A 17,831-nucleotide genomic window follows, 5' to 3' on the forward strand; every position below is an offset into this window, starting at 1 on the left:
GCGAGTGCTACTTGAGTTTGCATCGGATGCTCTGGTATGCATTGAGTATCGTGGGTATTTGAGTGACATGCTCGAGTCTCCGCCCCTTATGCTTCGCGGCCAAAAAAACTTTGGGGGGATTGCCTGCCATGCACGAGCTATCCCTGCATGTTTTTTTTGGGGTGTTTAATAACTGAAACATGGAGGGCAGGGACTCGAGCATGTCACTCGAGCACACGCAGTACATGGTGCATACCTGAGTACCCGATGCAAACTCAAGTAGCGAGCACTTGCGCTCAAGACTAATGACAACTTATTCAATATGATGACCTAATGTTATCATTCTCTGTCGTACCTCTGGGTTCAAAATGTTCACTATACACCTTGATAAAATCCTTGGTGTCCGCTAACAATTTGAGCCGATTTTCCATTCAATTTGTTAGCGGACACCATGTCGCGTTTGGAAAGCCCCTGTGTGCCTAAACATTGGAGCTCCCCCACAAGTGACCCCATTTTGGAAACTAGACCCCCCAAGGCACCTATCTAGATGCATAGTGAGCATTTGCTCTTGCTTCACATAGTGAGCACTTGCTTCACAAATTGATTCGTAAAAATGAAAAACTGGAAAAAAAAAATACTTTTTCATTTTTACGGATTAATTTGTGAAGCACCTGGGGTTCAAAATGCTCACCACCCATCTAGATAAGTTCCCAGGGGGGTCTAGTTTCCAAAATGGGGTCACTTGTGAGGGGTTTCCACTGTTTAGGCACATCAGGGGCTCTCCAAACGCAACATGGCGTCCGCTAACTATTCAAGCAAATTTTACATTTTTATATGGGGTATCTGCGTGCCCAGGGGAAATTGCACAACAAATTTTGGTGTCCATTTTTTCCTGTTACCCCTGCGAAAATAAAAAAAAATTGGGTCTAAAGTAACATTTTTGTGAAAAAAAGTTAAATGTTCATTTTTTTCTTCCACATTCCAAAAATTCCTGTGAAGCACCTGAAGGGTTAATAAAGTTCTTGAATGTGGTTTTGAGCACCTTGAGGGGTGCAGTTTTTAGAATGGTGTCACTTTTGGGTATTTTCTGTCATAAAGACCTCTCAAAGTGACTTCAAATGTGATGTGGTACCTAGAAAAATGGTTTTGTAAATTTTGTTGGAAAAATGAGAAATCGCTGGTCAACTTTTAACCCTTATAGCTCCATAACTAAAAAAAAATTTTGGTTCCAAAATTGTGCTGATGTAAAGTAAACATGTGGGAAATGTTATATATTAACTATTTTGTGTGACATATCTCTCTGATTTAAGGGGATAAAAATTCAAATTTTGAAAATTGCTAAATTTTCAAAATTTTCACCAATTTTCCTTTTTTTTCACAAATAAACGCAAGTGATATGAAAGAAATTTTACCACAATCATGAAGTACAATATGTCACGAAAAAACAATCTCAGAATCAGGGGGATCCGTTGAAGCGTTCCAGAGTAATTACCTCAAAGTGACAGTGGTCAGAATTGTAAAAATTGGCCTGGTCATTAACTTGCAAACCACCTTGGGTTGTAAAGGGGTTAAAGCACCACTTCAGTCTTTTTTTGTACTGCAGCGCTTGAGTGGTAACAATAATGTAAGTTCCCTGTCCATAGTCTTATACTTACCAGACGCCATCTTCAACGGTTCTCAGCACCGCTCCGATCGTCTTCTGCAGTTTGTAAGCTATCAGATCACTCCATGCTCGCAGGACGAACTGAAAGTCGCAACTCAATGTAAGTCTGTGAGAGCTAAAACGAGGCCCTCAGACTTACATTGAGATCTTGAGACTGTTACCTCTGACTTCCAGTCAGTCAGAAGTTGTGGTCACAAGTTGATGGCATGGAACCGGAGTGGCACCAGGAAAAGCTGAAGATGGCGGCTGGAAAGTATAATACTAAAGTCAGGGAACTTGGAGTGGTGCTTTAATAAATATACTAAGAAAACATACCTGCAACACCAAATTAATGACCTAAAAGATGTGTGGTATATATAATATGATTAAGAATAGAGTTTCAACATAAAAATTCGATGAAACAAGAGGCAAGAGATAATTTATGAACAAGTTTTAGGAGAAAAACCTATTGTGAGTTGGAAAAACATAGAAAATGTTTAGGCTGTTTCTTACCCCATCCAGAAGAGTATTGGTCAAGTGAACTCTGAGATCTTTCCGAAATGGAAATTCAAGTTTAGAAACATGAAACACAGAGTTGTCCCGGTCAATCATATATACTTCATTTTTACCTTCAATAAGCATCATGTACCTTAAAAGAAAAAAATAATGAAACATACAGAAGCATTATATACATCACTGCAATAGAGCAGAACGCTTATAAGGAAAATGAGGAAAAACTGTGGCATTGATTAAAAAAAAAAAAAAAAAAAACCTTTGTAGCCAACCAAATTCTTTTTTTTCATCCCCTAAAAGTCAAAGATTTACTTCCCAATATATTACTTATCTGACATTTAGGCTATGTGTGCACGTTGAGTATTTGGTTGCAGAAATTTCAGCAAGGTTCCTGCATCTCTTGGCAGCAAAAACACTGCAGAAAAAATGTGCGTTTTTGCCGCGATTTTGATGCATGTTTGTAGTACAGTAATGAATGCTGTTCGGACCTAAATAAAGATATTTGAAAAAAGAAACATGGGACATCATGGGACTAACCCTAACCCTAACCCTTGGATTATCGTCGGATAAGGGGTGAGTATATTAGTTAATTTAACCCTAGTCCAACCCTAACCCAACCCCAACCCTAGCCCAACCCCAGCCCAACCCTAGCCCAACCTCAGCACAACCCTAGCCCAACCCTAACCCTAGCCCAACCCTAACCCTAGCCCAACCCTAACCCTAGCCCAACCCTAACCCTAGCCCAACCCTAGCCCTAGCCCAACCCTAACCCTAGCCCAACCCTAACCCTAGCCCAACCCTAACCCTAGCCCAACCCTAACCCTAGCCCAACCCTAACCCTAACCCTAGCCCAACCCTAACCCTAGCCCAACCCTAACCCTAGCCCAACCCTAACCCTAGCCCAACCCTAACCCTAGCCCAACCCTAACCCTAGCCCAACCCTAACCCTAGCCCAACCCTAACCCTAGCCCAACCCTAACCCTAGCGTTTACTTTTTTGCAATTTTGATGCGTTTTTGTACAGCAATGAATGCTTTTTGAACCTAAAAAGATATTTGAAAAAAGAAAAATGGGACATCACTTTAACCCTTGGATTACCGTTGGACATGGGGTGAGTATAATGGTTAATTTTAGTGATGAGCGAGCATGCACACCACTGCTCGGTACTCGCCAGAGCATCTCAGTACTCGAGATGCTCAGAGCTCGCCGAGTACTTGCGCGATGCTCGGGCGGGAGCTCAGGTCCCCGTCCTGCATGTCCGGTGCTATTTAGAGCACCAATCATGCAGGGATTGTCTGCAACTCACTGTACTGCCACAGCCATGGTGGTTGTGGCATTACAGTGATTGCCCAAATCGATGGGAACAGTGCTCACAGTGAAACATGAAAAGCCGGCAATTCAGCAGCGGCATACACCGGTACCCGACAATTTGGAACAGAAAGAATAGAGCATCACACATAGATTAGATATATAGAAACATGTCAGTCACATATATAATAAGTACAGTAATAGTGTTTTTTTACTGTACTTGTCATTTAGTGTTAAAATAAAGGATTTATTAAAAAAAAAAAATTGGTGTGGGGTTCCCCGTAATTTTAGTCTCTAGCGGAGGTTAAGCAGACGACTGGGGCAGATGTTTGAAGCCTGGGAAGGGGGCAATACCCACGGAGCTTCCCAGGCTACTAATATCAGCCCCCAGCTGAATACCTAGCCTTTACTAGCTATTAAAATAGGAGACCCAAAAAAAAAAAATGAAGTGGGGTCCACCCTATTTTAATAGCTAGCAAAGGCAAGGCAGACAGCTGGGGGCTGATATTAATAGCCCAGGAAAGGTGCAATGAATATTGGCCCCCTCCCAGGCTAGAAACACCAGCCGTCAGCCGCCCCAGAAATGGCGCATCCATAGGATGCGCCAATTGTGGCACTTAGCCTCACTCTTCCCACTGCCCTGTAGCAGTGACAGTGGGGTAATAAGGTTGGGGTTGATGTCAGCTTATAATGCCAGCTGACATCAAGCCCAGGTTAGTAATGGAGAGGCGTCTATAAGACACCCCCATTACTAACCCCATAGTCAAAGTTAAAAAAAAGCTGACAGGCTGGATGGCGCATCCAGCATCCCATCCTTCATAGACACTGCAGAGCGCAAGCATGCCTGCGCTCTGCAGTGTCTATGAAGGATGGCATGCTGGATGGCAGCGCTCAGCTGCCATCCAGCCTGTCAGCTCAATGCCATCCCAGCGTGGGAGAATTCTCCTGCGCTCACCGCATGCACAGGAGAATTCTCCCACGCTCTCAGTGACGTGCATGAGGTGAGCTGAGTTCATTGGACATGAACTCGGCTCATCTGGATGCCGTCACAGCGAGACATTGAGGAGCTTCACTGAGGAGCTTCTCAGTGTCTGCAGCATGGCAAGCTGGATGGCAGCTTTCTGCTGCGGTCCAGCCTGTCATCTCGATGTAGCAGAGCTGAAGCTGTCCTGGGAACCATGGAAAGGTAAGGTTGAGGTTGGTTTATTATTTTATTTTTATTGCAGGAGATCGTTGGCTTCAGCTGGAATGGGCGGGACGGTAAGTAGAGTTTAATTTAGAACATTAAAGAATTTTGTGTTTATTTCAATTAAAGGACTTTATTCTGGGAGTTTGTGTTTTTTTGTAACTTTGACTATGGGGTTAGTAATGGGGGTGTCTTATAGACGCCTCTCCATTACTAACCTGGGCTTGATGTCAGCTAGCATTATAAGCTGACATCAACCCCAACCCTATTACCCCACTGCCACTGCTACAGGGCAGTGGGAAGAGCGAGGCTAAGTGCCAGAACTGGCGCATCCTATGGATGCGCCATTTCTGGGGCGGCTGACGGCTGGTGTTTCTAGCCTGGGAGGGGGCCAATATTCATGGCACCCTTCCTGGGTTATTAATATCAGCCCCCAGCTGTCTGCTTAGCCTTTGCTAGCTATTAAAATAGGGGGGACCCCACGTCATTTTTTTTTTTTTTTTGGGTACCCCATTTTAATAGCTAGTAAAGGCTAGGTATTCAGCTGGGGGCTGATATTAGTAGCCTGGGAAGCTCCGTAGGTATTACCCCCTTTCCCAGGCTTCAAACATCTGCCCCAGCAGTCTGCTTAACCTCCACTAGAGACTAAAATTAAGGGGAACCCCACGCCAATTTTTTTTTTAATAAATCCTTTATTTTAACACTAAATGACAAGTACAGTAACCAACACTACCACTGTACTTATTATATATGTGACTGACATGTTTCTATCTATCTAATCTATGTGTGATGCTCTATTCTTTCTGTTCTAAATTGTCGGGTACCAGTGAATGCCGCTGATGAATTGCCGGCCGGCAATTTTAAAGAGACGGGTGCATGAAAATCGGAGGGCACTAGTGTGTTCCAAGTGCCCTGCTATGTTTTTCATGCACCCTCCTATATACCCTGTCTGCCTATATATTCTGCCTGCCTGACGTTTAATTGAGCACTGTTCCCATCAATTTGGGCAATTTTTGACCTTCTGCAGACCGCCGGGGGGGGGGGGGGGGGGGGGGACGCCAGAAAAATGCTAGAGTTTCCCACAGACTTACATTGGGCTCGTTGCTCGGGTCGAGCACCCGAGTATTCCAATGTGCTCAACCCGAGCTTCGAGCACCCGAGCATTTTAGTGCTCGCTCATCACTGGTTAATTTAACCCTAGCCCAACCCTAACCCTAGCGTTTATTTGTTATGCCGTTCCTCATGCGTTATAAGTGATTAGACGACTTTATTCTTCGGGTCGGTGCGATTACAGCGATACCAGATTCATATCGGGTTTTTATGACTGACAGCTGTCTCACACTAAAAAAAACTTTTTTTTTTTTTTTTTTTACAAATACTAGTTTTTGTATAGCCATATTTTGAAAGCTATAATTTTTCCATATTTCAGTCGACAGAGTCATTTGACAGCTTGTTTTTTGCGGGACAAGTTGATGTTTTTATTGTTAACATTTTCGGGCAAGTGACATTTTTTGATCGCTTTCTTTTCCGATTTTTGGGAGGCAGAATAAACAAAAACCAACAATTCAGGAATTGTTTTTTTGTTTTTTATGCCATTCTGCGTGTGGCAAAATTGATAAGGCAGCTTTATTCTTCGGGTCAGTACGTTTACAGTGGTACCACATTTATATTGTTTTTTTAAAAAAATATATATTTTTTTCACCTGTACATTATGTCCCACTATGGGACTTTCACTTTCTGCAGCCTGATTGCTTATATAGCACAGAGATGCAGCAGCATCTCTATGCTATATACAGCCTGTCAGTGCTGCATGCAGAAGTTACTTTGGTTGTGCACTGCGCATGACCAAAGTAACTTCCTATCTCCTGGTGACCTGGATGTCGTCATGACAACATCGGGTCATCATGACAACCACCGGGACCCGGCAGGGACAGCGCGGGACCCTGGAGAGGAGGTAAGTAAGCAGCACTTACCTCCCTTTTCTCCCGGAATGATCGACTTCAATCGCAGCATTTCCGAGGTTAATGTGCTGGGAGCGGTGCGAGACCGCTTCTCTCACATAGTACCAGGTGTCAGCTGTGACAATCAGCTGACACCCGGCAGCGATCGCGCTCGCACAGCTTCTGTGCGGGCGAATTCGCCACGGCGTAATAATACGTATCTGGCCCCTAAGGCCCAGGGCACAGATACGTATAAGTACGCCTTGGGTCAGAAAGGGGTTAAAATGGACAGAAGCAAAAATGGAAAACCTTTCTGTTGTCTGATTAATTAAAATGTGACATTCTTTATGGAAACCACAAAAGCAGTGTCCTGCAGACTCTAGAGGAGTGGGACCATCCAGCTTGTTATCAGCGCACAATTCAAAATTCTGAAGCTCTGATGGTCTGGGGATTCCATTAGTATCAATGACATGGGCAGCTTGCACATCTTGAAAGGTGCTATCAATGCTGATCATTATATAGAGGTTTTATAACAATACATGCTCCCATCCAGGCATAGTTAATTTCAGGGAAGGCCTTGAATATTTCAGCAAGCCAATGGTAAGGCACATACTGCATTTCATCACAACAGCATGTCTTCACAGTATAAAAGTTAAGGTGATGAACTTGCTGCCTACAGTCCAGACCTTTCACCAAACATTTGAAGCCTTATGAAACTAAAAAATTACAGCAAATAAATCTCAGGACTGTTGAGCAGCTAGAGTATTATTAAAATCGGGCTGTAAGAGATTTCCAAATCATTCCATTTTGTTTTCTTTACATTTAACAAAGCGTCTCAACTTTTTTGGAATTGAGGCGGTCACCATGAGAATCGGTTTAGTTCCTCTGAGTATTACTATATTCTAATATGGAGTAGTAACTTGTTTCTGTCAGTCATATCTGTACGTCTTTCATGCGGTCTGAAGTATTCGTCATGAGTAAAGCTCCAGTGCAATACATATTGCTATTTTATGACTCATAATGCTTTACCTCTCATGAAACTCTTTTCCGCCTTATTACTATATGTCACAAAAAAGTCACTGGTTTGTACTGCTGCAAATTTCAAATCCTAAAGAGGATTCAAACTCCTTTGGCACTAGTGAAAACCGCACAAAGAACATCGATAGCACACTGCCATTGAGTTTAATAGAATTATGCAGAAAACGTGTGTCAGTAACTGACATTTCTGAAATGCCAGAATAGATTTAAGAACTTTTGTAAGTGCAGAAGATTCTTCACTCTGAAAAACAGTGGTGATCTGACATTTTGGAAGGATTTTCCATATAAAGATATCTGCTAGTACAAGATCAAACTGTGCAGTCTTCTAACTTTTTACTTTGTATTCTTACTAATGTTTTCCTCCACCTAAAATAATGTAGAAAACTAGATGGCCTTATAAAATTGCTTGTCTGGAGCAGTCAATCACAACAGAACGATCCCACCAAAGGAGAATTATATTTTATACATTGAGAACAGCTTTTTGCCAACATATAATGTAGCTAAAAGTGTATGGACATCTGAATGACAGCATTATTGTGCATATTTAAGAGGGGTTCTCCAACTGTAAAATACATATACTTTTTGACATGGATTCATCAAAAATAATAAAGCAGAGGCTTACTCACCTTCCAGTATCCCCCACAGATCCAGTGTCACTTTTGAGGTTTGAGCAGACTCCAAAAGCAGTGCCTGCCCTATACACGATTTACACCTCTGCTACAGCCTGTAATTGTGCAGTGGTCAGGTAACTAGAAGAGCATGTCATCGGAGAAACATCCACGGTATTTGTCCAGTGGTCAGGTAATTAGAAGAGCATGTCATCGGAGAAACATTCACTGTAATTGTGCAGCGGTCAGGTAACTAGAAGAGCAGGTCATCGGAGAAACATCCACTAATTGTGCAGTGGTCCGGTAACTAGAAGAGCATGTCATCAGAGAAACATCCACTAATTGTGCAGTGGTCCGGTAACTAGAAGAGCATGTCATCGGAGAAACATCCACTATAATTGTGCAGTGGTCAGGTAACTAGAAGAGCATGTCATCGGAGAAACATCCACTGTAATTGTGCAGTGGTCAGATAACTAGAAGAGCATGTAATCGGAGAAACATCCACTGTAATTGTGCAGTGGTCAGGTAATTAGAAGAGCATGTCATCGGAGAAACATCCACTGTCATTGTGCAGTGGTCAGGTAACTAGAAGAGCATGTCATCGGAGAAACATCCACTGTATTTGTCCAGTGGTCAGGTAATTAGAAGAGCATGTCATCGGAGAAACATCCACTGTATTTGTCCAGTGGTCAGGTAATTAGAAGAGCATGTCATCGGAGAAATATCCACTGTAATTGTCCAGTGGTCAGGTAATTAGAAGAGCACGTCATCGGAGAAACATCCACTGTAATTGTGCAGTGGTCAGATAACTAGAAGAGCATGTCATCGGAGAAACATCCACTGTATTTGTCCAGTGGTCAGGTAATTAGAAGATCATGTCATCGGAGAAATATCCACTGTAATTGTCCAGTGGTCAGGTAATTAGAAGAGCACGTCATCGGAGAAACATCCACTGTAATTGTGCAGTGGTCAGATAACTAGAAGAGCATGTCATCGGAGAAACATCCACTGTAATTGTGCAGTGGTCAGATAACTAGAAGAGCATGTAATCGGAGAAACATCCACTGTAATTGTGCAGTGGTCAGGTAATTAGAAGAGCATGTCATCGGAGAAACATCCACTGTCATTGTGCAGTGGTCAGGTAACTAGAAGAGCATGTCATCGGAGAAACATCCACTGTATTTGTCCAGTGGTCAGGTAATTAGAAGAGCATGTCATCGGAGAAACATCCACTGTATTTGTCCAGTGGTCAGGTAATTAGAAGAGCATGTCATCGGAGAAATATCCACTGTAATTGTCCAGTGGTCAGGTAATTAGAAGAGCACGTCATCGGAGAAACATCCACTGTAATTGTGCAGTGGTCAGATAACTAGAAGAGCAGATCATCGGAGAAACATCCACTGTAATTGTGCAGTGGTCAGGTAACTAGAAGAGCATGTCATCGGAGAAACATCCACTGTAATTGTGCAGTGGTCAGGTAACTAGAAGAGCATGTCATCGGAGAAACATCCACTGTAATTGTGCAGTGGTCAGGTAATTAGAAGAGCATGTCATCAGAGAAACATCCACTGTCATTGTGCAGTGGTCAGGTAACTAGAAGAGCATGTCATCAGAGAAATATCCACCGTCATTGTGCAGTGGTCAGGTAACTAGAAGAGCATGTCATCGGAGAAACATCCACTGTAATTGTGCAGTGGTCAGGTAACTAGAAGAGCATGTCATCAGAGAAACATCCACTGTAATTGTGCAGTGGTCAGGTAACTAGAAGAGCATGTCATCGGAGAAACATCCACTGTAATTGTGCAGTGGTCAGGTAACTAGAAGAGCATGTCATCGGAGAAACATCCACTGTAATTGTGCAGTGGTCAGGTAATTAGAAGAGCATGTCATCAGAGAAACATCCACTAATTGGGGAGTGGTAAGGTAACTAGAAGAGCATGTCATCGGAGAAACATCCACTGTAATTGTCCAGTGGTCAGGTAATTTGAAGAGCATGTCATCGGAGAAACATCCACTAATTGCGCAGTGGTCAGGTAATTAGAAGAGCAATTCATCAGAGAAACATCCACTGTCATTGTGCAGTGGTCAGGTAACTAGAAGAGCATGTCATCAGAGAAATATCCACCGTCATTGTGCAGTGGTCAGGTAACTAGAAGAGCATGTCATCGGAGAAACATCCACTGTAATTGTGCAGTGGTCAGGTAACTAGAAGAGCATGTCATCAGAGAAACATCCACTGTAATTGTGCAGTGGTCAGGTAACTAGAAGAGCATGTCATCGGAGAAACATCCACTGTAATTGTGCAGTGGTCAGGTAACTAGAAGAGCATGTCATCGGAGAAACATCCACTGTAATTGTGCAGTGGTCAGGTAACTAGAAGAGCATGTCATCAGAGAAACATCCACTGTAATTGTGCAGTGGTCAGGTAACTAGAAGAGCATGTCATCGGAGAAACATCCACTGTAATTGTGCAGTGGTCAGGTAACTAGAAGAGCATGTCATCGGAGAAACATCCACTGTAATTGTGCAGTGGTCAGGTAATTAGAAGAGCATGTCATCAGAGAAACATCCACTAATTGGGGAGTGGTAAGGTAACTAGAAGAGCATGTCATCGGAGAAACATCCACTGTAATTGTCCAGTGGTCAGGTAATTTGAAGAGCATGTCATCGGAGAAACATCCACTAATTGCGCAGTGGTCAGGTAATTAGAAGAGCAATTCATCAGAGAAACATCCACTGTCATTGTGCAGTGGTCAGGTAACTAGAAGAGCATGTCATCAGAGAAATATCCACCGTCATTGTGCAGTGGTCAGGTAACTAGAAGAGCAGGTCATCGGAGAAACATCCACTGTCATTGTGCAGTGGTCAGGTAACTAGAAGAGCAGATCATCGGAGACACATCCAATAAAACGCTCTTCTAGTCACTTGACCACTGTAACCAATTACAGGCTGTAGAGGTGTTGTGACTGCCGAATAGGGCGGATCTCCAGAGTGGTCTGTACTGCATCCTTGGTGGGCTGGGAGGGCAGTTTGCCTGTTTATTGTTTTTGATATCCATCTATCTGTATTTTAATGCAGGAGAATGCCTTGAACATCTTCCCCAAAACCATGAACATAAATAATGGAGTTGGTACTGGCCCTTGGTTATAAAGACTACACCTCTTCTAGATTTTTGAACATTGCTACAGGGATTTACAATTATTCTTCCATAAGAGTATTAGTGATATTGGGTAAGGCTGCTTGGCGATCAGCCTCATTAAGAAATTATTTATGGTGTTTCAACTGATTCTAAATAACAGTATGGATATCTGTTCAAAACTATCAAGTTTTATTGCAAATTCAGCAAACCAATGCGTTATCAGGATGAAACAGAAAGGCCCTTTTCTAAAGTGTTGCCATACATTTGGACCCAACCTATTCTTTAATATGTCAATTTACTGTGCACTATAATGATCATCTTTCTCTGGAATGAATATATAGGCGTACACAAGAAGTCAGGAAAGTAGCATACCTACTAGCCAGGAAAAATAATTTGAGGAGCTTGCCAGTAGGGCAACCCTGGACAAACAAAGGGGCATCCTGGCAACATAAGTATTTGTTGTTGTATTGAAGAATAAAGATAATCTGTTACACTTCCCTTTGATCCCTCGAGTGACTGAACTGTTGCAGCCATTAATCTCCATCAGTCTGTACAATTCTAGACAATGGCTGGTAACAAATGCAAGGGCTAAAGACAGAAAGCAGTCACCTGCCAGCTCTCCTATAGTACGAGAAAGAATGGACCCAGTCAGAAAGATTCTTGTGTCCTCATTATATTCAATTGACTTAAAATCCTTTTGCTTTGATAATGATTAACAAGTTCAAAATCTCTACTTAATGCCTATAATTAAACCATCCATTGAGCATTTTCCCAGCATCCTATAATTTTCTATGCCAAGTTTTTTGTTATTATCTGTTGCTACCGCCTTCAGAAATAGATACAAGCAAATGCCAGCAAATCTGTCCTAACTATTACAGTTTGTCTACAATTTCGCAGAGATCACAGCTGAAGTCTTCAATGTGATCACTGAAGCAAAATCCTGATCACAAATACTTATTTCATATGATCGCAATTTTCCAATTTCTCTTTGCAATGTCAATTTCTGCCTATTCAATGTAACAGTTACGTGGAGAAAACCACTTATTTAGTAAAGGGTGTGCGTGTTAAATGGCTGAGAAGAAATACCCATCAGCAAAACAGAGAAATAATTGCTGCGTCTTAAATCTTTCCATATATTATGTGAACGTTGCATTCTGCGCTCGCTTTCCATACCGTATTCAGACACTGATATATCAAGGGCATCGGCATTATTCAAAGCAGTCTCCATAGGTGGATAGTTAAAAGAGTAAGAAAATAAAGCATGATGGATATAAAAGGTCATGCTTGGAACAATAAAGATACTAAAATGTGTTTTTTTTTATAGTGTTGTTATCTCCTCACCACAAACTAGAAATATGTTATTGAAGTTAAAAAAAAATGGTAGCAATAGGGAGAACAACTTGAGATTATTCCCTATGCCTTCTCTCCTATTCCTGATCTCCTGGTTCAGAAATATAAATATACCAGACTAACTTTAACAAGAAAAATACTCGTAAAGGGGTTGTCGGGCTTTAGGCTACAAGTCTGCAGTAACTCTATGTGACTGCAGACTTGTGAATCCTCACATCGCGTGCACTCCACGCTGTGAGGATTCTCCGGGGGCGGCATGACCACCACAATCATGTGATTAGCATATATGAAGTCAAGTGCCGACTAGATGGGTGCAGTCTCACTCAATGCAAGTGTATTGAGCAAGGCTGGATACAGTCTAGTCGGAATGTGGCCGGAAGTAAGGAAATTGCATACTTGTGGTCGCATGACCGCCGGAGGATATTCACAGCGCGCAGTGACCATAGACTTGTAGCCTAAGGCCAGACAATCCCTTTAATTGCTGCAGCAGTCAGGGAATCAGAGGAATGAAAGTAAAAAATTCTGAAATATAGTCTAACAATTTTTATTTCAGATGCATTTTATTAAAAGGTACTAAAGGTAAATAACCGCTTTGAACCCTGTACTTTTAAATGGACATACTAGTTTAGGCCTCGGATTTTTCTGGATGAGTAGAATATTTTGGACGGCACTTAGTTTACAACCTATGTATTTTTATTAATGAAAGCATGCAATTAAAAATAATTATTGGGGACTTTAGGGGAAATAATTTTATTTCTCTTTGTGAGGTAAGGCTAAAAATATAAATGTCCGTAAAAATCCTAAAATAGCAAGTACTACTGAACTCCCTTAAAGGGAATCTGTCACTAAGTTTTTGCTATGAAATCTAAGGGTTGCATGGTGTAGGGGCGAAGAACATGATTCCAGTGATGTAACACTTACTGGGCTGCTTTCAGAAGTTTTGATTTAAAATGATTTTATCTGCTGCCCATCAGATCTACCAGTTCTCTGAATGATGAGCTCTGTAAAATGCCGCCCACACCACTGACTGGCAGCTCTCTGTGTACACTGTGCATAGGCAGAAAGCTGCCAATCAGTGAAGAAGGCAGAGTTATACAAAGTTCATGAATAAGGAGGACTACATGGCAGAAAGTTTATTAGTCCTCTAATGATAATCTCCTGTTGATTAAAACTTTCTCAAAACTACAGCAAGAGAGTAAATAGCAAATCAATGGAATCAGTGTCTCTCTCTCTAAATTATGCTGCTTATTAGGTGGCAAAAACTTCATGACCGATTTCCCTTAAAAGGGCTGGGTTCGTAGTAATTAGAGTTAATTTGCCAACATATTTAGGGAAACACTGTCTTACAAGAAGTGCAAATAAATGCACAATGAAAAAAAACAAAAACAAGTACAAAGCAATAGTTCAATGAATGAACAAGACGTTCGAACACCCTTGTTTGCCTCGCATCAAGAAAGTATGATTTATTGTCTACACATTAGGGTTAGAGAACAAATGGGGTATTTACTACAGTTACAGATATGATAGATGGTTCACCAATACTAAAGCAACATTAAAAATACATTAGAGTTGGTGGAAACTTCCGGATGACGCAGAATGGAGAACACATACAATTCAATGAAAGTGAATCCCACAGAAGTAACATCTCTATGACAAGCACAAATTATAGAAAAACAGCTTTCGCCTACAATTTGGGAAAAATAACATTTAGAAGCTCATTTGCCAGCTATTCAAAGCGGCCCTCACTCAGGGAGCATTTAATAATAATCAATTCTAATTGCTGCCCTTTTCCAGGCACTGCTATTGTAATGTAGAGAGCGTGCCGGTGAAGTATCGGACATGTCTCTTACAAAGGAATCAATTGTCATTATCTGAAACATATCTTATGTTCAAGTGGACTTATTAGAAAAATATAAGTTAGAGTCACAGAAACAGATCTTAAGGCCACGTTCACACGTTCAGTATTTGGTCAGTATTTTACATCAGTATCTGTAAGCCAAAACCAGGAGTGGAACAATCAGAGGAAAAGTATAATAGAAACACATCACCACTTCTGTATTTATCACCCACTCCTGGTTTTGTCTTATAAATACTGATGTAAAATACTGACCAAATACTGAACGTGTGAACTGGTCTTACACTTCAACAGCGAGGAAGTGGCTTTTCCTAACTTCTTGAGTATTAATAAAGCATCATAAAGCAAAATGTGGTAGCATGCTAACATGTAAAGTTCTGCGCCTTCCATCAGTGAAAAAAAAAAAGAGGAAAGATATTCTGCTTGGTCTCAAAACTGGCATGTCACACTTTAATTTTAACTTTGTATTATTTTTTAAAGACAGGTGTATTAATATTGCCCAATGTACACTGAAATATATTAACATCCACGACAGCAATGTTTGTGATAATCTTCAGAATCTTACACGATTAATGGGTCTATAGATCTGGCTTATTTAAGCAACAGTTGTTACCATGAGATATTGGTCTTCTGTGTAAACCATGATTTAGGAAGAAAGTGATCCAAGAATCTTCCACCTTCATCATCGGATTGAGGCTCTATGAGAGGCCCCCTTATCTATACAGAACACGTACAGATCCATTCTATCTGCTTCCCGTCTCCGTATTGTCCATTCATGTCCTAATCGAACATTCCACTTTCCAACAGGATAAGCATACGCTTCCAGTAACTTACCCTGGAATAGAGGCATCTCTATAACAGAAGTGCACTTCTACCTCCTCTGCTGGGCGCTTGCCCCACAACAACCCATCAGATGGACTTGGATATAGTACTTGTGATCACCATGATTAACCCCTTCACCACCAAGCCTGTATTCACCTTCCTGACCAGGCCAAATTTTACAATTCTGACCACTGTCACTTTATGTGGTAATAACGCTGGAACGCTTTAACGTATCCCAGTGATTCGGAGATTGTTTTTTCATGACACTTTGTACTTTGTGGTAGTGGTAAATTTAGGTAGATATTTTTGCATTTATTTGTGAAAATATTGGAATTTTGGAGAAAATTTTACAAATTTTGCAATTTCACACTTTTAATTTTTATGCCCTAAAGCCCCTTGGCTTTTTACCTATTTTGTTACATTATAACCTGTGTTTAAATATTTTTGTCATCCAATTTGTGTGTGATGCATCAGCAGAGCACTAAATAATCTAAGTTGGTGAAGGGAAGTGAGAGAAATATAGGCATAAATTACATTTATGGGATCAAATAACAAAAAATTGGCTTGTGCATACGTATTCACTATTCAGTCGGTATTTTATATCAATATTTGGAAGCCAAAACCAGGAGTGGAACAATCAGAGGAAAAGTATAATAGAAACGTCACCACTTCTGTATTTATCACCCACTCCTGGTTTTGGATTACAAATACTGATGTAAAATACTGACCAAATACTGAATGTGTGAAAGTAGCCTAAGTCACATGCTTAGTGAAAAAAAATCTAAGTGACACAGGCTGTCAGCATGTACACATTTTTTCTGAAAGGCCACAGAGGCTGAAATACCATTAAGAGGCATAACGAAGCAAACAACACCATGAAGACCAAGGAGAGCTCCAAACAAGTCAGGTACAAAGTATAGAAAAAAATAATTGTTTTTGCATCACTTTATTCTGAGAGCTATAACTTTTTTTATTTTTTTCACTGATGGAGCTGTATGGCGGCTTGTTTTTTGCAGAACAAGATGACATTTTCAGCAATATCATTTTTATTTAGATTAGTCTTTTTGAGTGCGTTTTACTCCACATTTTGCTCGGCGGTATGGTGAAAAAAACATAATTAAAAAAAAAAAAAAAAAAAAAATGTCATGGTGATCACTGAAGGGGTTATCGAGCATGACAATTTTACAGATCAGATCGTTCCCAACGCGGCCATACCAAATGTGTGTACTTTTTTTTGTTTATTTTTGTTTTTACATAAAAATATGTTTTCATGGTTATAGTGATTTTATTTTATTTTTTCATTGATTTCTATATATATATATATATATATATATATATATATATATATATATATATATATATATATATATATATATATATATATATATATATATATATATATTCACAATTTTTTTTATTTTTTACTTTTTTACTTAATCCATCTGTGGGACTTTAAAGCGCAACTGTCAGCAGGATTGTGCTCAGTAAACTTCATACACTGTCAGGTGGGCGACATTCAAATGATTAATATGATACCTTGGTTGATTGAATCCGTCCTGTGGTTCTTGTGTAATCTTTACTTTTAGTTTGGAGATAATGATAAGCCTGTGTTCCGGGGCGGCCTGTGGGGGGCGCTCTATCTGGTGCTCTGCTTACTTATTCATCTGTATGCTCTTATGCTAGGTCACTGATCGTTCAATGATCTGCCTCCTATTTTACATAATGCATCTAGTAGTGAGGGTCTAGGTAAAATAGGAGGCAGGTCAGTGAAGGCACAGTGAGCTGTCATAAGAGCATATAGATGAATATGTAAGCAGAGCACCACAGGCCACCTCGAAGCACGAGCATATCATTATCTCCAAACTGAAAGTAAAGATTACACAAGAACCACAGGACGGATTTCATCAACCAAGGTATCATTTTAATCAGTGTAATGTCGCCCGTCTGACAGTGTATGTAGATTACTGAGCACAATCCTGCTGACAGGTGCGCTTTAACTTTTATTACTCTGATCACAGTTATAATGCATTGCAATGCTTTATACCTGTCAGTGCTGCATTGACAGAAGCTTCTCAGACCATGCTCTCAGCATAGTCTAACAGGCTTGCCATAGCTGGCAGACCCGGGTGTCACCATGATGACCTTGAATTGTCATGACGATAATTGGGTCCCTCGCGATGACGTCGCGGAGGCACGGATTGGACGGGAGTGGGAGCTCCCCTCCTACTCCCAGCCTCCTAAACGTTGTAATTGATATCGATCACATAATTTAAGGGGTTAAACAGCTCGGGGCGATGCGGGAACTGTTCCTGGCTGTGAGAGAGCCGGGACTAGGCCATCACATAAGCCAAGCTCTCAAGCCGCGCACGATCGCCATAAAGTACCTATACTTCGTCGGTCGGGAACCCCTATCCAACCAGGATGTATAGGTCGTGAAGGGGTTAAAAAAAAG

The 17,831-nt window shown here is 41.1% G+C and overlaps 1 protein-coding gene across 2 annotated transcripts in view; it reads right to left on the reverse strand.

The window, feature by feature from the left end:
- The window catches only part of RNGTT (RNA guanylyltransferase and 5'-phosphatase), a 584,571-nt gene that overhangs the window by 377,277 nt on the left and 189,463 nt on the right, over positions 1 to 17,831 (reverse strand). For both annotated transcript variants that reach the window (XM_073675692.1, XM_073675691.1), the window contains exon 9: positions 2,135 to 2,270. In XM_073675692.1, coding sequence (XP_073531793.1) covers positions 2,135 to 2,270 — 136 coding nt within the window. The remainder of the gene's footprint in view (positions 1 to 2,134; positions 2,271 to 17,831) is intronic.

Source organism: Phyllobates terribilis, unplaced genomic scaffold (genome assembly GCF_046119375.1).
Source record: "Phyllobates terribilis strain yellow unplaced genomic scaffold, ASM4611937v1 Scaffold_3__8_contigs__length_932513732, whole genome shotgun sequence".
NCBI classification, from domain to species: domain Eukaryota; kingdom Metazoa; phylum Chordata; class Amphibia; order Anura; family Dendrobatidae; genus Phyllobates; species Phyllobates terribilis.